General features: G+C 31.0%; 1 protein-coding gene across 1 annotated transcript; it reads left to right on the forward strand.

Moving 5' to 3' along the window:
* Nucleotides 1–16,164: 16,164 nt before the first annotated feature.
* On the forward strand, nucleotides 16,165–17,574 carry LOC145050245 (uncharacterized). Its single transcript, XM_078998526.1, has one exon. The coding sequence runs from the start codon at nucleotides 16,165–16,167 to the stop codon at nucleotides 17,572–17,574; it is 1,410 nt and encodes a 469-aa protein (XP_078854652.1).
* Nucleotides 17,575–24,385: the final 6,811 nt, after the last annotated feature.

Consider the following 24,385-nt stretch of genomic DNA (forward strand, 5'->3'; position numbering starts at 1 on the left):
TCTTTATTGGTCAATTGTTTTTACATAGATTACACTAATATTATGGACTCATAAACATAAAAGATTACAAAAAAGTAATCTTTATTACCGTTATTATCGATTTTAGTACATATCACTAGAAATTGTAAAAGTCGTTATTATCCTTTTTGGTACACATAATTACTATATATTGGGTCCAAAAAAAAAATATTAACTTTCTTGTTATGTAACGAGGTTTCACCCCATAGTTGAATGAGTTGATGTTGGAGCTTATATTTTATGGCGGGAGAATATGTATGTCTTACTAGTGCTAGATTGGAGGGTGAAGAAATATTTGCATTTCTTATAGCAACTCACTTTGTTCTTTTAGAGGTATTCAATATATGATTTTCCAAATTTATTTAGACCAATATCACAAAATGTGAAAATATGAAAATAGAAATTATGTTATTGGTTTATAAAAGGTCACGGATTTAATTATTTTTAATATAAGGTCAAAGTATAAAATTCATAGCATTGTACTTTTACTTTTCATGTAAGAGCATTGTACTTTGGAAAAAATGAAAGTACAATGCTATAATGAATGCTATTGAAAGTATATTATTATAATTATACAATAAGTCTTGGGGTTAGAGGTCACAATTAATCAAATGTCAAATATACACATAACTACACATAGTGACAACCACATTTACACAACATGCATTGCATGTGTGTGTGGCTATGTAAGTCTATTTTCATCCTTATTTGTAAATGTTTACTTTCTATATTATGTTTACGTGAACATTTTATAGCACTGTAATAATTGTTACATCAATATCTATTCTAAAATAAAACAACATCAAATTCAAACAACATCAACTTGATTGGGAAGTGTTGCATCATTTTCAATCACAAGTGTCTAGCTCACACTTGTTCTTAACGGCGTCTATTGCCTGCAAAAGGTTATTTGAAAACAATTTAATAAAAACAATTAAGTAATGCATAATCATAAAAACAATTTTTATATTAGACACCCATCTTTAAAAAGATTAAAAAAATACAATTTAATAAAAACAATTAATTAAATGCATAATCATAAAAAGAATAAAAAAAACATTGTTTAGGCCCCTACGAAAAACAAAAAAAAAATTATCTTACTCGGCATTAACACAGTTGTCGTTGTCTTCCTCGTCACAAAGTTGATAGCATATTTTTTGCTTCAGATTCGTGACTCATAGCCTCTTGATTGGTCGTGTCAATGTTGTTGGTTTTGTTAAATCAGTTGTATCAACCTCATTTGTAGCTTCATCATCCAATTCTTGATCTTAGAACTTAAAACATCAACAACTTCATCTCATTCCTAGGTGACCAATGCCCTCTCTCTTTTCTTCTGTTTCTCCATTTTGCATTGATGCAAACATGAATTGAACACATTACTCTTGTTCTTTAAATTCTTCATTGGTAAAAAAAAGTCATTGTAGCTCTTGAAATTATCAAATAATACGTTTAATTAACAGAAGACTTAACTTGAAATCAAAATGAAAGACAAAACAATATAATTCATAGATCAACATACTTTTTTATTACTTAAATGTTAAAGTCGATTGGGAAATATGTTCGGAGTTTGGCGGCATATAATAATATTTTCGGTTTGTTACTTAGGGATAAAATTTATCAATTATTAAATTTTGAGTTTTAAATTTTGAAATTCGTTTGGATAGATAAATAGGATAAGTTTTATATATAATGATATTCCCAATAAGATTTGTTTGTTATCAAGGGATAAAATATATATTGTTTACATTTTGAAATGTAAATATTGTAATTAGTTTGGATAGAAAAATATAATAAGATTAATATTTGAATTATGTTCTACCCAAAAATGTTATTTGTTTAAAGTTTAAATTTTAAATATTGTAATTAGTTTTGATAAAAAATAGGATAAGATTAATAGTTGAATATATGTTGTTTAGACCTAAATTATCCATTATCGTAATAGTTATCAATATATATATATATATATATATATATATATATATATATATATATATATATATATATATATATATATATATATTTGTTACAAAACTCGAAGTTACTATATATCTATAATCTTTAAGTCCGATGATTTTAAAATATTTGCACAAAACTCAAATAAAGTAGGATGATATTTCCTACATCTATCGAAATGTAAAAATATCACAAAAAGAAAACAAAAATATTATTGTATAATAAGTTTTATATATATTTATAATATATCTATTATTTAAAGTTTATGATTTTCATATTTTATAATTCCTTTGGAAAGATAAATAGTATAAGTTTATATATATTTATGATATCCATTATCTTAACTTTGAAATTCTATTTTTGTAATTAGTTTAGATAGATATAAAGTATTCCTTATGAAAGGAAAAATATTAGTTTAGATAGATATCAACTTTTTAATTTTTGATTTTCGAATTTTGTAAAGATAAACATTGGAGTTGTATAAAGAAAAAACTTATTTGAAGTGAATAAAATGAAAAAAAAAAAAAAAAAAAAAAAAAAAAAAAAGAAACAAAAGTTTGATACTATAATAAGCAACCAAATGGTATATTCCATGAATTTCGTCATTAATAAAATGATGCTATGTAACTAAACAGAATTATGTTTATAATTCATACATTTAACCAAAGTACATTAACTTGTGTGGAAGGTTGAAAAGTACAATGCTTTATGGTTTACATGTGTTAAAAATTAAAGTAAGTTGATAAAAACAAAAGTTTGGTGCTATTACTTGAATTTAAACCTTCATAAAGTATGATGATAGAATAAATAAACCAAAATATGTTTCTAATTTATATTAGATTATATTGACATAAAGTCTTCATCTAATTTTTTGTGCTCACCAAAGAAAAAGCCATAGGTGTTGACGATCATTTGTTGGCCATAATTAATCCATAAATTTATTTCTTTATTCATAGCTTTCTCATTTTCATGCATAATGTCTTCTTGTTCCAGGGGTAAGGGTAATTTTGGAATTTCCGTTTGCATGTCCTCTTTGTTATTTATACCTTTATCATTTGCAAGCAAAATGACTTCATGTTCTAGGGGTAATTTTGGAATTTTTGTTTGATTGTCATCTTCTTCATTCGTACCTTTCTTTGAAGTTTTAGATTTTTTGGTGTGTTTGTTAACTGTTTTCACTTGAACCATTGCACTATCATTTAGACTATCATGGACCTCACCAAATTGCACTCTTCACATAACAAATTCGGGTACTTCATTTATATTAATCTTCATACAATATGTGTGTTCAGCACCATCCATGCATCTACTACATATAACAAATAAATGCTCATAGCCTACATCTCCACATATATCACACATAATGACATCATGTAGTTGGTCATCAACAATAATCTCAACATCCATTGTTGTGTAGATCTAACCTGAAAACGAACGTAAATCTAGAAAAAAAATATATGGTGTTTTAGAAAGACAAATGAAAATAGGATGAATAACCAGATGAATATCTACTTGAGTATTTGGATGTGCAGGGCAGCAGGTGTATGTATATGTATTTGTTTAAAATAATATAAGAAAATAAAAATATGACAAGCCTACCCTTAAGCCTATTTGGGACCTAATATATTTTATTTTCTATAAGAATATAAGTTGGATTGCTAGCTGTTTCGGGATCTATAAACACAAAACATACACACACTATTAAAGAGAGAGAGTAAGAGCGAGTTTGTGTATGATGCAGAATGTCATCGTGAGGGTTTTTTATAATATTGTATTATATTTAGATAAAGTTTTTTGACTTACCTGAATATATTTTTTTCTATATGGATGGCACTGAACACACACATTGTATGAAGATCACTTAAAACCCCTCACGATGACGGTATGCATCTAACTTAAACTCAATGTAACTCTCTTTAATGGTGTGTGTGTGTGTGTGTTTTGTGTCTACAGATCCCGAAGCAACTAGCAATCCAACTTATATTCTTGTAGAAAACAAAATATATCAGGTCCCAATTAGGTTTTAAAGGAAGGTTTGTACTCTTTATTTTCTAATATCATTTGAAACAAATAAATATACACACATACAGCCCTATACACCCAAATATTATGTAGACATTCATCTGATTATTCATCCTATTTTCATTTGTCCTTTTGTAACACCATAATTTTTTTTCTAGGTTTATGGTTTTTATAGGTTAGATCAACATGGTAATGGATGTTGAGGTTATTGTTGATGACCAGCTATATGATGGCATTGTGTGTGATATATATGAAGATGTAGGCTATTAGCATTTACTTGGATGGATGGTTTTGAACACACATTGTATGAAGATTACTATAGATGAAATACCCATACATGATTGGTTATGTGAAGAGTGAAAATTTGGTGAGTTCTATGATAGTCCAAATAATAACGTGATGTTTCAAGTGAAAACAGTCAACAAACACACCAAAAACTCTAAAATTTCGAAGAAGGTATAAATGAAGAAGATGGCATGCAAACATTAATCCAAAATTACCCTTACCCCTGTATCAAGAAGACATTATGTGTGCAAATGAGAAAGTTATGAATGAAGAAACAAATTTGTGGATTAGTTATGACCAACGAATTATTATCGACACCAATGGTTTTTCTCTTGGGCGAACACAAAAAATTAGATATAGACCTTTACATAAATATAATCTAATATAAACTAGAAACATATTTTGGTTTATTTATTCTATCATCCTACTTTATGAAGGTTTAATTTTAAGTAATAACACCATACTTTTGTTTTCAACAATGTCCTTTAATTTTTAGTACATGTAAACCATATAGCATTGTACTTTTCAACCTTCCACATATGGTAATATAATGGCCAAATTCATGGAATATATTTACCATTTGGTTACATATTGAATCGTTTGGTTGCTTATTATAGCATCATACTTTTGTTTCTTTGTTTTTTTTTCTTTTTGTTCACTTCAAATAAAGTTTTATCTTGATAAGACTTAAACTATTTATCTTTCCAAACTAATTATAAAATTGGAAAATTATAAAGTTTAAATAATGGATATTATAAATACATATAAAACTTATTATAGCATCATACTTTTGTTTTTTTTTTGTGATAAATTTATATTTTGATAAATGCAGAAAATAGCATCCTACTTTATTGAGTTTTATGCAAATATTTTGAAATTAGTGAACCTAAATATTATAGATATACGATAGTTTCGATTTTTCTAATAAAAATGTTTCTTTTTATCTATATTTGATAACTATTACGATAATGGATAATTTAGGTTGACTTTTTCTTAAACTCAAATAATATATATTCAATTATTAATCTTATCTGTTTTTTTTATATAAACTAACTACAATATTTAAAATTTAAACTTTAAATAATAGATATTTTATCCTTTACTAACAAATAACCTTTTCGGGGAGAACATAATTCAAATATTAATCATATTATATTTTCCTATCCAAGTAGTTACAATTTTTAAATTTCAAAATATAAATAATATATATTATCCCTTGAGAACAAACAATTCTTATCGGGAATATCATTATATATAAAACTTATCCTATTTATCTATCCAAACTAATTTCAAAATTTAATAATAGATAAACTTTATCCCTAAGTGACAAACCGAAAATATTAGTATATATACATTATTGCCGCCAAACTCCCAACATATTTCTCAATCAACTTTAACATTTAAGTAAAAAAAGTATGTTGATCTATGAATTATACTGATTTGTCTTTCATTTTGATTTTATGTTAAGTTTTCTGTGAAGTAAATGTATTATTTGATAATTTCAAGAGCTATAATGAAATTTTTTTACCAATGAAGAAATTAAAGAACAAGAGGAATGTGTTCAATTCATGTTTGCATCAATGCAAACTAGTGAAATAGAAGAAAGGAGAGAGGGCATTGGTCACCTGGGAATGGGACGAAGCTACAAAAACAGTTGATACAACCGATTTAACAAAACCAACAACATTGACACGACCAATCAAGAGGCCATGAGTCACGAATCTGAAGCAAAAACGATGGTCTCAGCTTCGTGATGAGGAAGACAACAAAAACTGTGTTAATGTTAGGTTAGATAATTTTTTTTTTGTTTTTCATAAGGACCCTAAACAATGTTTTTTGTTCATGTTATGATTATGTATTTACTTAATTATTTTTATTAAATCTTTTTAAATTTTAGGTGTCTAATACTCTTACTTATTAGTCTTTTCAAATAACCTTTTTTAGGCAAGAGATACTGTTAGGAGCAGAGGTGAGCCAACCACTTCGGATTGAAAATGATGCAAATGTTCGAATTTGATGTTTTATTTTAGAAAAGTTATTGTTTTTCAAATGCTATTATTCATATAGATTTAATTAGAAAACAACCATATTTCCATGATGTAACAATTATTACATTGCTATATATATAACTTGATTTTCTTTTGTACATAAATAAACATTAAATAACATCTGATCTATTGGCTTCATCGCACCATCCGTACATTTTTGGGCTTCATCAAAATCAAACAGGTATGTGTCGTAAACCATTTTAGTTTATGTGACATCCCAAAAATCATTAGAAAATTTTCATTTTTAAAACCATCACAAGATCCATAATTCACATAAAACATAATTCCAGAATACCACCACACAAACGTATAACATGCATATTGGGTCCGCATTCATCGTACTGGATTACCCTTGAGCCCATAACATAAGTCTGGATTGCCCTATGGATTGCTCCTGAGCCCACATCATAAGTTTGGTTTGCCTTCCCAAGTTTGTTGGCTTCCGCACATAGCAGTATTTCCTCAACCCAACCGCACTATGTCGACATATGCAACAGATAACCATATAACTAACAAACAGATAGTCATGCAGATCTGCCAACAACATCGTATATACCATGATACATCTTACAACCTAGTGGGTCGACATTGGTTCTTTCGACCTATAGGTACAATGAGGAAAACTCACCTTACAATCTGAACGATAGTTGAACTGATCGTTACTCCAAACACGGGATCTACAGGTCGCATGTTCAACACATAGGGACCAAGCCTCAATCTACTACTCAAAAAACCCTAAATGACCTAAAGTCAAACTTAGTCAAATTCAACAGTCAAAGGTTAACCTTTAACTGGTCGACCCGTCGTGGCCGCTAAACGACAAAGTAGACGAGTTCCTACCCAGTCGCCACGTTGTAGCAACCTAAGGTCACGACGTAGGGACTATTCTGGACAACTTAATCTATTAATCCATTTTCCTACAACTCTAAGAGCTCTAAAGCTCAGAGTTGGTCATTCCCATGGTCTTGATGGATAAAGTTTTCAACTTTATTCATAAAGACACCTCAATAAGTCAAGATCCCAAACCTTAATTCCTTAAAGGTGATTAAATGAATAAATTAACCCATTAAGCACCCAATCTTTAGAGTAGCTCACCCAAAATTTCTAGAGTGGTTTCCTACACCTAATAAGCCATAAAATTGTAGCTTTATGGACATGCATGTCCCTTCCATTTTAGGTCAAAAACATGGCAATAAGGAACTCAAGCTTGAGCATGGGACCAAAAACTCCATAGATCCTCGAATCTGGAACATATTACACACTAAAATGACCACATAGATCCATAAAGTTGCCAACTTTATGAGATCCAACCTTCCAATTGTTGTTTTATGAGCAAAACAACAATCCTATGGTGCACATGCAAACCCTAAAGCTTTGGATCTAGGTTTTCTAATTGTACATGCAATAATCATCCAAAGCTTGTAAACCCTATAACTAGCATACAAAATCGAAACTACATCTAATAAACAAGTTAGAATGTTACATTTGATTGTAGCTTGTTAACCTTAAGCTTTTGAGAACCTAGAACCTCAATTGCGATGTCTCTAATAGATCACAAACACCAAAGAAATTGGAGAATGTTAGAGATAGAGGGGAAAGGCTATTTTCGGCTCTAGGAATCCTTATAGGGTTGTGGTAGCCGAAAATATGAAGCCAAGGGGGTCTTTATATAGGTGAGGAATTAGGGTTTCAGTTAAAGACCTAATCTGGTTGCTTAGGCTCTAAGCAGCCCATAAGAATCTTCTAGAACCCTATCCTTGGACGAAATCCTTATGGGCACCCATAAGATTTTGTCCACCCCTTTTCAAACGGTTCCTCAGCCTATTTTGCAATTATCTTATAATTACAACTTTAGTCCCCTTAACTCAATTAACCTCTTTTGACCACAAAACAAATTCTAAATTAATTCTTGACCAATGTTAATTAAATAATATGATTTTTCTTTTAATATATTATTTATATAATATATTAATAAATCACTTTTATCCTCTTTCTCCATTATTCTTCCAGTCAAGTTGCTTTGGTGAAGGCAACCCAAAAGGACAATGCTACAATCGATTCAAGTACGTACCAAATATGGTTATGGGCTTAGACACCTAATCCAACACCAATTTCTCACAGCATGAAGATTGAGGGACAAAAGGGCTAGATCTAGAGACAAGTATCATAAAGATTGGATCTTGAGGACTTACAAGAGTCTAGAAAACATACACAAGAGGGATAGGAAGAGTTGTTTGTTGAAACAAATCCCAAATGTGCCTTCTTCTTCTTCAAAACACCACCAAACACACAAAAACTCAAAGGTTAACAATAGAGGCTAAGGTTTTTCTCTTGTAGACTGAGGGAGATTGATTGAGGCTGAGGGTGGGAAACCCTAGCCATCATATTCCCTTAAATAGCGGCTCAAACCCCAGATTAGGTTTTACCATTAAAAAGTGGCCACACCGTGGCGAATAGATGACATGTTGTGACGCTAGCTTAGTTCCCACAAAACTTTGTCCTAGCCCACGCTATGGGACTCCATCACCACGTCATGGCCACTAGAAATCCAACATCCAAAATATTAAATTACTTAAAAGAAACATCTGAAACTTGTTATAGTTTAATTTGTATGTTATTGGTATTTAATAATATGGTAAAAGTGAGATGTTCTTTTTCACCATCTGTAAAACCATTTTTACTAGAAAACAGACTTATTAAAGTTTGATTTAAGAAAAAGTTATTAACAATGATACTAAAACCAGTAAGAAAATTACACGATTAAACACTAACAAACTAAGATTTTTCTATCGTTGTTGTTCTTCATAAACAATCCACACAAAAAGATAAAGTGTTAAAAATGTGTGTATTGTGTTAAAAAATACAAAAACGGAACCAATGTTGTGTTTTTCCTTTTTAACCCATAAAATAATCAGTCAAAATAGTTTGCAAATGTTACAATCTATAATCAACAAAAGCCCCATTTTCTCTCATCCTGTCATATAACCTAAAACCACAGATAAATAACAATATATAATCTAAATATCTAATCTAAAACAACTATATGAAATTATGTTGCTATTTTTTGCATTCTTAAATTATATTATATGTTAAAATAAACTTATTTACAATCAATGTATGAGTACTTATATATAGGCAATTAGGAAAAATGCAAAAATAGCAACATACTTAGGGGTAAATGCAAAAAGTATCAATGTGATTTAGACAAAATAAAAAAATAAATTCATGCTTCGGTTTTATTACACCCCAAAACCGGAACAGCGGAAGGCGGATGACTTTCATTGTATAGTATCATAACAATTGAATAGTAGCGATCAAAGCATTACAACCATTGTATTGTTTACTGGTTTCCTGAGAATATAAGTGATTTTGAAAAGTGTCAACAATTAAGTTGGTGAGTTCACAAGCATTTTGTATGAGAAGGATTTGTAACTGTTTCATGAAAAATGATAGTATATACTTTCAGAAAATCCAATATTTTCTTTAAAAATGAGTTGTAAGTCTTAAATCCCAAGACTATAAATGTAAGTAATGTTGTACTAAGAAATGGTGTTATGAAGTTTTATCTTTATATAAAACGACTTGAATGTATGTTAACCCCGTAAACCAAATGTTTTGTTAATACTCCATGTGAGTTATTATAACCATACTAATGCGACTAGTGGCTTGAGACGTGCTTCGGGCGTCGGAATTGTTACGATATTTGTCACGCAGACATGCCGGTCTAACTATAGCTAACAGTTTAGGTGTGGGGTTTTCAATCTCATATAGATCTATATACAAGTGTCACGCTCTCCCTACAAGAGACTTTGGTTATAATTCAGGACTTTAATGTGTACTCTAATAGGTACGGTGAAGCCAAATGTCTCACAAAATTGTATCAACCGGTTTACGTGAACTGAAAACCCCTTTTTCTTGTAAATGAAATAATTATACCTTTAAATAATTATATATTTCTTCGGAAATGATAGTGTAGTGTTTGTAACTCCCAAACTATATCAATTATAGTTTATCTTGTTTGTTTATTAAGACTATTTATATAATCATTTATATAAAGACATAGTAATGATCTTGTCTAGTGTCAAAATGTAAGGTCAAACACCATATTTTTGGGTTGTAACCCACAAAATGGTGAGATAACTAGAATGTACTCCTTTTTGTTAGAAAAGCTATATTTTTGGTAAAAAGCTTCAAAAACCATGTAGTTTTGCAACCATAATTCTTGTTATGATTTTATAACATAGATTATGTTTTGTTTTTGTTAGTTTTGCAGTTCAGAACTAATTTATCAGAAATATTTGTATAAAAGCTAGTGATAACCATATCTCATGCAAATAATGTTTTATATTTAACATAGAGATAAAACATGCAAGTATTTGTGGGATAAACCAAATTTTTACTTGTATCCCCCCCCCCCCCCCTAAAAACATGAAAAAGTCAAAAATGTAGGGGCATAAACTCACCTTAAGTGTGATTGTGGGTTGTTTGAAGAGGTGATGTGAAGATTTCCAAGCCTAAACACTTGAATGGGGTTGATGAACTTCCTTAGAAATGATATTATCCTAAGAGTTTTAACACATAATAATGTGTGTAAATAAGATGAAACTAACATTAAAGTGTATAAAAACACTAGATTAACAAGAAAATCTTACCAAAAATCCAAGAATAAGCTTGGAGAATTAATCCTTGAAAGCTTGGACTTGATTCTTTGAGAGAAAATCAGAGTTAACAGAAATGAGAAATGGAAATGGTGGGGTTTGTGGAGGTGATTTTCGCCATAGTTAAAGAAGGAAAAGTGATGGGATATTTTCTTAGTTACCTGTTGGTTAAAGGCATGGATATTTGTTGGGTAATAAATCTTATGGGAAACTAATGAAACATCAAGTCAAGAAGTCAACCTTCATTTTCTCTTTATTCCCACCGAAAACTCCATAGAAAACACCAAAATCATATATGATTTCAGCCTATGCACCAACCGAAATCAAATGTGATTCCGGTCTATGTTCCAACCGAGATCACTTGTGATTTCAGTCCTAGTGCAAACCGAAATCACTAGGTTGGTGGGGTATTAGGCCAAAAACTCTAAAGCAAAGTGTAATTTATGATTGGTTCTAACTTGTTGACTTTCAAAGGCTCATTACAAGTATGATTTTTAAAGCATATATATTTACTTATACAAATGATGCCCTCTTAGCTTTCAAAGTTTTATTGCAGCAAAGTGATGTTGTGGATTCACTTATACACAGAATACATTTTAGACCTTCCTTGACTCAAAATTTGCCAGTTGTCACATATTATTATTGAAGTCTTGATATATCATATAAACACCAAAAATTGTTTAAAAAATGTCAATATGTCAACATATATACTACAATCATGTTCAATAAAAGGGGTGTGTGTGTGTGTATATATATATATACCTTATATCAGAACCATGTAAGGAGCCATCATCAGTAAATAAACACCTATGTGTGAGTAAAAAACACTTTCTGGAGGCCTCTCTTATATTTTCCTGAAAAAAATACAAAAATTGCTTAGTTTAAGGCTTTTATCTTACAATTAATGTAGTTTGCTATAATTGGTACTTTGAAAAAGTACATTGCTAATATGAACGTGATTTAGGACTTTATTTCTCTTTTTCTATCATCATAACAAGGATAAACTAAAACATATTAATCGATGTTAACTAAAATGACACAAACATAGCTAATGGTGCATACCTTTCTCTTGAGGAAGATGCAATTGTGAATAAACAAACACTTGATGCTGATCTCTCCTTCAAATGTCTGAAAATTATACAAAAAATGCTTAGTTTAGGGATTTCCTGTTAGGTATATGGTTGAGAGAGAGGGAAGAGAGATCAGAAGAAAGTGTCGGAACCAGTAAATTAGGAAGAAAATGCATCTCGGCAAGAGAAGCAGTTGCCAATAAGAATCGGCACATCCTCAATGCAACCCCACTGGGTTTACCAAACAATGATTGCATTGATTTCAATCTGCGCTGATGTCCAGATCTAGTGTCAACATAACTCCGTGGTGCAATTGTCGTTTAGATCCAGAAGAAAGATAGGGGTTCTAGATGAGAAGGATTCAGTGGTCGTTTGAGGTGGTGGTGGTCGTTGATGGTGTCTATTTATAAACGTTGTAAGCATGAAGGCTGTGTTTCAGTGTTAAACAGAGCAATTGAGGTCGGCATTGTTGGATTAGGTGTCTAAGCCAATAACTGAATTAGTATAATCTTGAAATATTAACAAATTCATTTTTGGGTTGCCCTCAAACCTAGTAATTAAATATGAGGACTTTTAGAGAGAGAGAAAGATTAATTTATTGATTTATTATATGATTAATAAATAGCAATAAATGAATTTATTAATATGTTATGAAAATCATATATTAATTAGAAATTATAATATTTAATTAATAATTAATCTGAAATTAATTAGATAATTTTAGGATTAATTGTATTAATTATAAGTGCAAAGGGTTAAAGTGCAATTGTTCAATAATTGAACAAGAAAGAGTCAAGAGCCTTCCTTGGAAGGAGGTGGACGAAATTAGGGTATTTCAGGGCATCTGGAATATTCCTTGCAGATAAATAGGAAGTTGGATAATTATTAATTTGAATAAATACTATTTTATTCATTTAGGTTATCTAGGGTTTCCAAGTTACACTATAAAATGACCCCTACAGCTTCAATTTTTGGCAACTCCTACTACTCTATAGATAGCCGAAAATCTCATATCTCCTCTCCTCTCTCAAAAAGCTTCTTGTTGCTAGTGTTAGGTGTGAACCATCAGAGACGCGACACTTGTGGTGCTAGATTCCAGATCAAAGAAGAAAGAATAGGTGTGAACCATCAGAGCCTTCCTTGGAAGGAGGTGGACGAAATTAGGGTATTTCAGGGCATCTGGAATATTCCTTGCAGATAAATAGGAAGTTGGATAATTATTAATTTGAATAAATACTATTTTATTCATTTAGGTTATCTAGGGTTTCCAAGTTACACTATAAAATGACCCCTACAGCTTCAATTTTTGGCAACTCCTACTACTCTATAGATAGCCGAAAATCTCATATCTCCTCTCCTCTCTCAAAAAGCTTCTTGTTGCTAGTGTTAGGTGTGAACCATCAGAGACGCGACACTTGTGGTGCTAGATTCCAGATCAAAGAAGAAAGAATGATTCTTGATTGTCTACTACAACAATAAAAACGTATGTTTCTCCTTCTGCAACTTTTCGAAATTACCTAGGGTTAGAGGGTTCGTGTTGTTCAATAGAATGTTACATTAATAGTGTTATAACTTAGATTTTATGTTGCATATACCCTTAAGTGTTAAGAATTTATCCACGTTAATAAATGAAAACCCCATCAAGCATATATCTTCAGTTTGCAGAAGGTTATCGATGATGAGAAAATATCAATGGAGGATGCATTTGTGAGATAAACAGTGGCAGATGAGACGTCACATCGGCTTCTTTAAAGTTAGAAAAATGAAATTCATAATTAGATCTTCCTAAAAATAAAAATATATTTATCAGGATGTCTGAATTTATTCGGCTCCCATGAACCAAGCTGAAAAATGTTTAAAATATAGAAAAAAAATTACTTAAAAAGTGAGAAAATATCAAAAATGAACAAAAACACCATTAAAGTTTGAAGTGTACAATGTCATCAAACTATATCATTCGTACACATATAACCATTGAAGTTATCCATTTGTTCAAAAAATACCCTTCTGTCACCGGGTTTGTAGGGTTCATGTTGGTTTGGCGTATTGGTTGCTGAGTTGGCTTATTAATAGACACGTTGTTGGCTGCCAGTAAAACAACACTGCTTTAATTTTCCTTTTAACAATACTGTTTCATCTATCCTCCTCTCATGATTTGCATCTCTCTCTCTCACACACTCACTCACCACATATTATTTCTCTCTCTAAGACCTCCCTTTCTAATGGTTGCATGCATGTCGCCAGAAACCTCCAAAATAACCACCACCATTCAACAAACTCATCAGCCTTTCCTCAACTACAAACAAAATCACCGTGCATTTCTCCCATGGATCGGTTTTCCGTTTTGCTCTTTTCTATTTTCTTCTTGAACCACTGACTCACATAAGCAGGTGCTCCTTTAATTCATCTCTCAAGTTCCTCACACTTCTTATTTCTAATGGATGTCGTCCGAATCCACTTTCTCTTGGATATGTGTTGCTTGCGACCGAAATAACTCATCTGTCATCTAACTCCATATTGACCTTATCGGAGACATATTATCTTAGCTCTGAGTTCTATATATCACTCCACTCTAATGGCCATACAATAAATATCTCTTCTGATTTCTCCAATCTCGCCTTCCTTCGCAGCGGTTAGTGGCAGGATAACAAGTTTGTCATGTTTCTAGTATCTGCACTCTCTTGAGAACATTAATCTCTGTGGTAATCCTTTACTCCCTTGTAATAACTCATTCTTCCCGTCCCCAAAGCCATCTCTATCTTCGCTTGAACCACCGGCATTATTACAGAAAAGAAATCAAAGAAGAAACCGTCAACCAGGGCAATTGTCATTATTGTAGTCGGATCATCGCAGGTGAGAGAAACGAGTTAATTCTCTTCAATGGTGGGATTTACGGAGAGAGAAGACATATACTACCCGTTAAAACCCCGTCTATGTTACATAGGTCTAAAAAAGTTTTCAACTTACGTAAAATATTCAAAATCAAGATTTTTTGGGTTTTTGGTCTCTAATACACTTGAAAAAAAAATATATTCTACCATTTTTATGTCTTTTTTCTATTTTCTTTATTTATTTTGGTATTTAAATAATTAAAAATTAAAATTAAAATTACAATCTCATCCAACATATACACACCTGCCGCTCTAAACATAAACACATGCAACTCCAAATACACACACACGGAACTCGAACACGTATCAACATCAAACCCATCACAAAAATCAAAATAAAAATGAAACATAAACATTGATTACCATAAAAAAAAATAGCACCAGTCTTTCAAAATTAATATCGATGCTCCATCAAAACTTCATCTCAAATCAGAAACAGAATTATTCACTAGTACAGAATAGCTTTTGTAGTGCGAATATTTGTTCTTTTTTGAGGCGGTTATTTTAGGAAACCGCCTCATCAAATCGATGTAGCACTAAAAAACACGAAAACCGCATTAAAAGAGCAACAAAAAATTCCTCCAACAGATTTATTAATGCGGTTCACCAAAAAAAGCATTAAAAACGATTTTTTGATGCTATTTGCTATAAACGCACTATTAAATTATGATTTTTTGGTGCGTTTTTTTCTAACCGCTTCATTAAACAACGATTTTTTGGTGCCATATTCAAAAACCGCTTCATTAAATTACGATTTTTTAGTGCCATATTCGAAAAACCGCATCAATTATGATTTTTTTGGTGCGTTTTTTTCTAACCGCTTCATTAAACAACGATTTTTTGGTGCCATATTCAAAAACCGCTTCATTAAATTACGATTTTTTAGTGCTATATTCGAAAAATCGCATCAATTAAAAGCTAATTATTCTCAGTGCGAGGGTTTCTCTTCTTTGTAAATGTGAACATTCTTCTTTGACGAAATCCCTATGCAAGTTACAAAAACTCAAAATAGCCTCGTTAAATTGTCTAGTTATCTTCATTAAAGGTAAATTAAATTTTATTGTTCTTTTGATTTTATATTACCTGTTTATTTATTAAATGATTATTTAATTGTTATTTTAAATTGATTTGTATAGATTATTAAAATGTTAAAATTTACATAACCTGTTTGTTGAAAATCGATATATTACATTGTTTGTTTGTTTATTTTAATCTTCAGATGACTCGTGATTATTGGATGTACAAAGCTTCACGTTTTTCTGAACTTTATATAGAGGGTGTTCGAACTTTTATTAGGGTTGCCGAAGCAAATCGCATGAATAATGGAAATGAATCGATTTCTTGTCCTTGTAACCTTTGTAAAAACTTTAAAACGTTTAATTTTATTGGAGAAATAGAGTATCATTTGTTGCAAAATGGTTTTGTGCCTAATTACACTTGTTGGTCAAGACATGGAGAAACACTTGTTGATTGTGGCACATCGTCGAGCAATATAAATATTCATAATAGTACATACAACAATGATTCATATGTTGATGAAGATGATCATCATTCAAATGAACCAAATGACAATTTCAATGAAATGTTTGATGACATGGAGACTAACATGGATGATGCTGAACAAGAAAAGTTACAACGTGTATTTGAAGAAGCGGAAACACCGTTATATAGCGGTTCCAAATTTATGAAACTCGATGTGGTATGTAGGTTGATTAACTTAAAGTCGAAAAACGGATGGACTGATAAAAATTTCACAAGTCTATTAGAGGTTTTGCATGACATTCTTCCGGAAGATAATGTATTACCCATTTCTACATATCAAGCAAAAAAGCTAATGTGTCCGATGGGATTGGAAGTTGAAAGAATACATGCATGTCCAAATAATTGTATGTTGTACAGAAAGGAGTTCGAGAATAAACATAATTGTGTTTTTTGCGGTGCATCGAGGTATAAACGGAAAAAAGATTCGAATGAAGTAGATGATGATGTGACGAAAAATGGACCACCGGCTAAAATATTATGGTATCTCCCTATTATACCAAGACTAAAAAGGTTATTTTCAAACGAAAAAGAAGCAAAGTTACTTTGTTGGCATTCGGAAGAACGTGTAACTGACGGAAAACTAAGACATGTTGCAGATTCACCTCAGTGGAGAAATATTGATAAGAAGTATCCTGAATTTGGAAAAGAGATGAGAAACATACGGTTTGGGCTGAGTTCAGACGGGATCAATCCTTTTGGGAACATTAGCAGTCGTCATAGTACATGGCCGGTTCTTTTATGCATTTACAATCTTCCACCATGGTTATGCATGAAACGAAAATACATTATGATGTCGTTGTTGATTCAGGGGCCGAGACAACCTGGTAACGATATTGATGTGTATTTGTCTCCTTTGATTGATGACTTAAAAACTCTTTGGAGTTCGGGTGTAGATGTATATGATGCTTATAAGAAACAACACTTTCAATTGCGGGCCATGATTTTTTGTACTATAAGTGATTTTCCAGCATACGGTAACTTGTCAGGATACAAAACAAATGGTAAGAAAGCTTGTCCAGTTTGTGAAGATCAAACAAGCTCAATATGGTTAACAAATTCCAAAAAAACTGGGTCGTATACAAAATGAGCGGTCTATGTTATATTTAATGGCTTTCGCATTAATTAACCCAGAAACAAATACGTACGATCTTCCCCAAGGGGCAATTAAAGATTTTCAATTTTTGGTAAACAATTATTTTTTTTCAATTTATATATGAAGATTTTGATTTTTCAGTAGATATATCTTTACAAGTATTTTTTTTTCTTCATAGGAACAAGAAGAGAAAAGAATGATAGCTGATGGGAGTTATTTCCAAAATAAGGAAGACCCGTTAGTTAGACTTTTGGGACGCGAGCACGGGGGGCGATCACGGACAATATCTAATATCATTGGCCATACCCAGGTTTATGGTGGATTGTTCAAAAATGTGGAAAATAGTAGAACCACGAGACCGAGACAACAGGTTGACATGATCCCATCATTGCATGAATCTAGTGGTGCATCTGGTGGACGGTTGACAGAATATCCACCTATTAAGGTAATATATTTATAGTTTTCATATTATATATATATATATATATATATATATATATATATATATATATATGTATATTATAAGTTATGTTTTTTATATTATATTTACAAAAAAAGTTGTATGATTCACAGGTTAGGACAGAATGTGAATTGCTAGTGAATGTGGCTGATACTCAATTGATAGTAGCTAATGGTATTGCATGGCCAACATCTGAAACGGTCATACATTCACAACCAATAAGTACAGGTTGTGTGAAAGTACAGGTTGATGAAATCGTCAAAATATATGAGAACTTGCCTGTGCATGCCGTCACACGGACGGAAGAAGTTGAATATGTTAAACATCTTCTACATACCATCGTTCAGTGGCCGAGATATGCAATAAAGGTATATTTATATTTAAATATAAATATATATTTTAATATATGTTTATTTAAATATTACAAAATATTGTAGCTTGTGAACAAGACACCTAGCAAATCAAATAGTGACACGGGAATGGGGTCGAATCGCGCCTCACCACACATACATGTTGATGACATCATGACGACTTCAGCTTATCGTCCACAAGTATTCAACCAATTCACTCTTATTTTTTGTTAATTTAGTATTATTTTCATAATATTATAACAATTTTTAATTTTTTTGTTATTTTAGTTTGAGGAAAACCACATTGCTTATCAACATGAAATTAATGAACATTTTCAAGGTGGTTTAGTTGATATGGTTAGTCTTAAAAAACTTGTTTTATGCTCATTTTTAGACATATTATGATTTTTTAGATGTTTTATGTTTGTATATAATCATATCTAATTACTAATGTTTTGTGTTTGTCTGTAGATGTTATCTATGAATCCACCACAAGTTCATTTAAATGCACCCGAACCCAGAGCCAGACCCGAACCCGAATCCGAATTTGAATCCGAACTCGAATCTGAATCCGAATCCAAATCCGAAACCAAACCCGAACCTGAATTCGTTACACATGATGAACCTGACTTGTTTACATCCTTGAGCAAATTACAAGAACAAAGACCTCAAATTCAATCTGTTGGTTTTCAAGTAGTAGAGTTTTTTGGGAATGCAAATGTTGTTAATATTTTTTCACCCAAAGGGATGTATCGCCGTAGGGTTCAAATTACCATCCAGTATATCGAGGTATTACAACTATTTTTAAGAGATTTGCTTGATCAAAGCATTATTCATTGGTTTGCAATGTAAGTTATTATTATATTTTTTAATATGGTATTATAACTTTTTAGATATAATTAATTTTTACTAACATTCTGTAATATATATAGGCTTCTGTTTAGGTCGCCCAATTCTGAATGTGCTTTTTTTGATCCGCTTTGCATTGCACGCTTAGATACTAAAACAGACATGTCGCCTGTCACTAAACATATCGAAGAAGTATTTTCGTATCATAAAAGCAAACGATATTTTCTTGCTCCATATTTACAGGGGTAATTTTTTTTCTTTCCATAATACGTTCACATACATATACACACTACACTTATATAAATACACAGTACACATATATGCTTACTTGTTAAATAATTCTTATTTTTGCAGTATGCATTGGTTGCTTTTTATCCTATGTCCTGAAAGCAAATGTGGTTATATTCTTGATTCTTCATGTGAAAAGAACCAAGAAAAGAAAAAAGACGCTTACCACTTTCCTTCTTTCATTGATAATGTTTTCCCGGGACGAGTTAATAAGTGGGAAACAGTAAAGGTATTTTTCTATTAATTTTTATCAATGTATTTCAAGTGGTTTGAAATAGTTATTGTGAATTAAATACAGTGCTACAAACAAAAAGGTGGATGGGAATGTGGATTTATAGTAATAAAACATATGAAGGAGTTTGTTGAAACCATTCAACATGATTTTGAAAATAAAGTAAGTATTTTGTATAGATTTAAAATATCAATATTTTGTGTGTGTGTGTGTGTGTGTATATATATATATATATATATATATATATATATATATATATATATATATATATGTATATGTTGTTTGTTTGTTTGTTGCAGTTATGGAAAAAGAAGAGTTTTGTTACGCCCGTTAAACTTGAAGATGTGGTCTCAGAAATAATACCTCGTTTAATTAAGATGGTGAACGATAGTCGGAAAAGAACTTTCTAAGAATTATAATGTTTTGTGTTTTATTATAACTAAAATGTAAATTAGAAATTGTTGGTTTTTTGTATAATGAAGTTTTGTTAAATACTATGTTTTTGTTTATTAATGATTTTTAAATGATATATTATTTTTTATAGTGCGGTTTTGTTTTTGTGATATATATATATATATATATATATATATATATATATATATATATATATATATATATATATATATATATATATATATATATATATATAATTTAATAAGACGGTTTCTTATTTTTTGGCTCCATTATTTAATAGAGCGGTTTCCGATTTCTGGTGCGATTATTTAATAAGGCGGTTGTTTATTTTTTTGGTGCTACTATTTAATAGAGTGGTTCCTTATTTGTTGGTGCGATTAGTTAATAGGGCGGTTTTTGATTTTTTAGTGCTAATATTTAATAGAGCGGTTGCTGATTTTTTAATGCGGTTTGTTATTTTAATTTTGATATCTTATAAGGCGGTTTCTAGTGTTTTTTAATGCGGTTTGTAAACCGCATCATCAAATATACTATTTTTTAGTGCCATATTTTTTGGTGCGGTCAGAAAACCGCATCAACAAACTATATTAACCACATCATCAAATCTCTTCTGTACTAGTGATTCAACATACTAATTCAATCAAAAGATTGTTTAACATATTTAACCCACAACAATCCAACACAAATATCATCCGAACACAGAATCAACTGAAATCTGGAAAAATACCCAAGAACACTTCAATGGAGAAAATCTTAAAAATTGGAACAAATCATAAAAATCCCATAATCAAAAACTACTTCCCTGAAAACACATTAGAGTTTCAAGATTTCTGAAAAGTATTATGTCATAAGTTTCATTCTGATTACTTGGAAGAAGAAAACCATGAACCTGTAGGCTAAGAACTCTTTGAAGATATTTGATTTCAAACTTCAACCCTAAGAAAATTATATTAAAGCGAGTTACAAGAGTTGTGATGCTGGTTTCTATCGTATTGTCATCTAGGGTTTGGAAAATCGGGTTTGTTCTTTGTGGGGAAATGGAATTGATCTTGAAATTGGGAAGGTAAGATGAGTAGGAGAAAGATGAGTTGTTTCAGATTAATTGGGAATTGAGGATGAACAAGGAGCGAGTCGACGTTCTTCTTTCATCATGTGCATGAGTGTGTGACGGGTAGAGGGTTCGACCGACAGTCGGTATAAAGAGGGGGTGGTAGTGGTGGTGGTGAAATTAGGATCTTGAGACTTCGGCAGTTCCCAAGCTCACATGGGATTTTTCGGATGAGTTTGTTTTCCAATGATTTTGATGGAGTTTAAAATCAAATCTTGGAGATTTTTCAAGGTTGCCAATGGAAGACGGGATCGGGATGAGTTCTTAGGTTGAGGAAAAAAAAGAGATAGAGAGAGAGAGAGGTGGAGGTAAGTGGGTGGGGGATAATTAGCATCACACATTGAAATCGTGTTCGACATCCAAACCAATTTCACAAATCGTTGCATGTTCGACTTCCAAACCCAAAACGTAACCTCATATACGAACTCAATTTAATTGTAGTTTTCATATGTCGAAATTACCAATCCACACATCGAACGACTTCTATGACTCCATATCAAAACTGATTTCCACATCAGTAAACCCAATCAACATAACTCGACTCCGAACAGTGGCGAGTTTATGTGTATTGAGGGTGGGCCACTTGACCCACCTTTATATATATCTATATATATATATATATATATATATATATATATATATATATATATATATATATATATATATATATATATATACAAGTTGTATATAACTTTTTATTATGACCCACCACAAAAAATATGTGTGAACTATCTTAATATTTTTAGCAAAACTATATATATATATATATAGGGTTAGGTTATTTTGTTTCTAGTAACTATTGTGTGCCAGAATGCACAGATCTGGACCATTGGATGGAATATAATCAAAGATCATGATCTGAGGGTCTATGATAGTAGAATAGGATAACATGTACCATATAATCACACAAATTTGAGCATAAGGGCATTTTAGTCAATTAACCTATATTAAAAAAAGGAAATTTTCGGATTTTTAGGGATAATTAAATCCTTTATTTTTAAAAATCTGAATATTTTAAATTAATTTAAAATTATAAATTCGATTTTATTCTGTCAGAATGGTAGAATTTTAACCATAAACTAGTAAATATATTTTTCTATTTTATTCTGTCAGAATGACAGAATGTCAACCATAAACTAGTAAATACATTCTGAAAGAATACACGAAATCAATTCTTGAACTAATAATATACCAAATAATTACATTGTATGATTGTGAATCATTGAATAATAACAAACATTCTGAAAGAATAACAAGTATAATTCTTAAAAAATAACAACATTCTTAAACAATGAGTGTGATCATTCTTTAATTCATTCTTCAAGCCTTTCCCATCAGGTCTTCAAGCCATTTCTATCAGAAATTCATTGCCAAGTAATTTGTAGTGATACACTTGTGTTTGCATGCTGATATGAAAAAAAAATAAAGAATAAAATTCGAGTTCATTCGTAGAGAACAATCATTATAAAAGAGTAAAATTAAAGTTTTCCTGCCTTTTTTGGTTGTCTAGGTCTGATTAATTTGCAGGATTACATGTGAAGAATATATCCCTTCTTCATTCTGAAAGAATAGTAGCTTTCTTGAAACTAAATCCCTTTTTATTCTAAAAGAATATTGCCCGCATTCTGAAAGAATTTTATGGTTAACATTCATTTGGTAAAGCAAACAAGTTATATTACTGTAGGTGAAAATCAAAAATTATAAAGTTTGAAACCATTTAAAGCTAAAGTTTGCATATCTTTAAGTATAACTCAATTAATTAAAATATTTATAAAAAAAAAGTAGTGGGCATGGAAGGGATTTGTTGCCATATCAGCCAAGTTGATGATGATATTCACATGCAAACAAACAATAAATCATCACAAACCAAGAAATGTGAATGGAATGGAATGGAAACATGGAATGGAATCAGTCATTACCTTGAGAAGGTGCAGTAACATAATAAGCAAGACCACCAAATTCCTTCGATTTTCCCAACCTATTAACCAAGAAATTCCCTCTGTACTTTCTGCGCAACAACTAAAAATAAACAACAACAATATAAGTAATTATTCAATTCAACAAGTAAAGAAATAAAGAATAGATAAAAGTTTAATACTTGAGAGATGAAACTCAAGATGGTTCACATGATATTCAAATTTGAGCATATGAGTATTCTAATATAACAGTTTAATGTATATTCTAATAGAATATTCAAATAAACTATTCTACCGGAATGATTTAATGTATATTCTAACAAAATGATCAAGTAACACATTTATACATCAATTATATTGATTAGTGAAGCTTTTTCTTGTTTTTTGGTTTATACAAAAAGTTTACCAATTAAAAGTAAATCCATAATTTAAGATTTTGCTTAATTTGAAAAGATAAATAAAGGGAAGAAAAAAAAAATACTTCACTTCAAAATACAAGTAACAGGATCATGGATAATTTCACTGTGATAGCCATCGCAAAATCAAAAATTCATGAAATTTTGATGTTGCAATTCACGTAACCAATGGAGGTTTCCGATGAGATTTGATTGTAAAATCAGAAATTAGGTTTAAAAATTAGAAACTTTGTTCAAGAACATACCAGGGCTAGGAAGTTGGTGTACGGCGGCAACTATAGACCGATTTCGATGATGGAAGACGCAGCCAACCGATTTCGGTGATGGAAAACGCAGCCGACGATGGAGAGGGAGGAAGAAGAAGATACGGCAGTGGCAAGATGACTGATACAGATGTATGTCGATGATTATAAAGAAGAGATATTAGGGCAACATATAATTATTTTGTTTCCTTAATTGCAAGTGCAAAAAACCAAAAATACCCTTCTTGATTTAATTAATTATTTAATTACTTGCTAATTTGTGATTGGTGCATTTAGGAACACAATAGTTGCTAGAAACATTTGAACCTAGCTCTCTCTCTCTCTCTCTCTCTCTCTCTCTCTCTCTCTCTCTCTCTCTCTCTCTCTCTCTCTCTCTCTCTCTCTCTCTCTCTCTCTCTCTCTCTCTCTCTCTATATATATATATATATATATATATATATATATATATATATATCAAATTTTTAGAGCCCTTGTTTTATGTTCTAATAGCCCAATATTTTTAGGGTATA

Source organism: Lactuca serriola, chromosome 5 (assembly GCF_051521515.1).
Source record: "Lactuca serriola cultivar US96UC23 chromosome 5, Lser_US96UC23_V15, whole genome shotgun sequence".
Taxonomy (NCBI): Eukaryota; Viridiplantae; Streptophyta; class Magnoliopsida; order Asterales; family Asteraceae; genus Lactuca; species Lactuca serriola.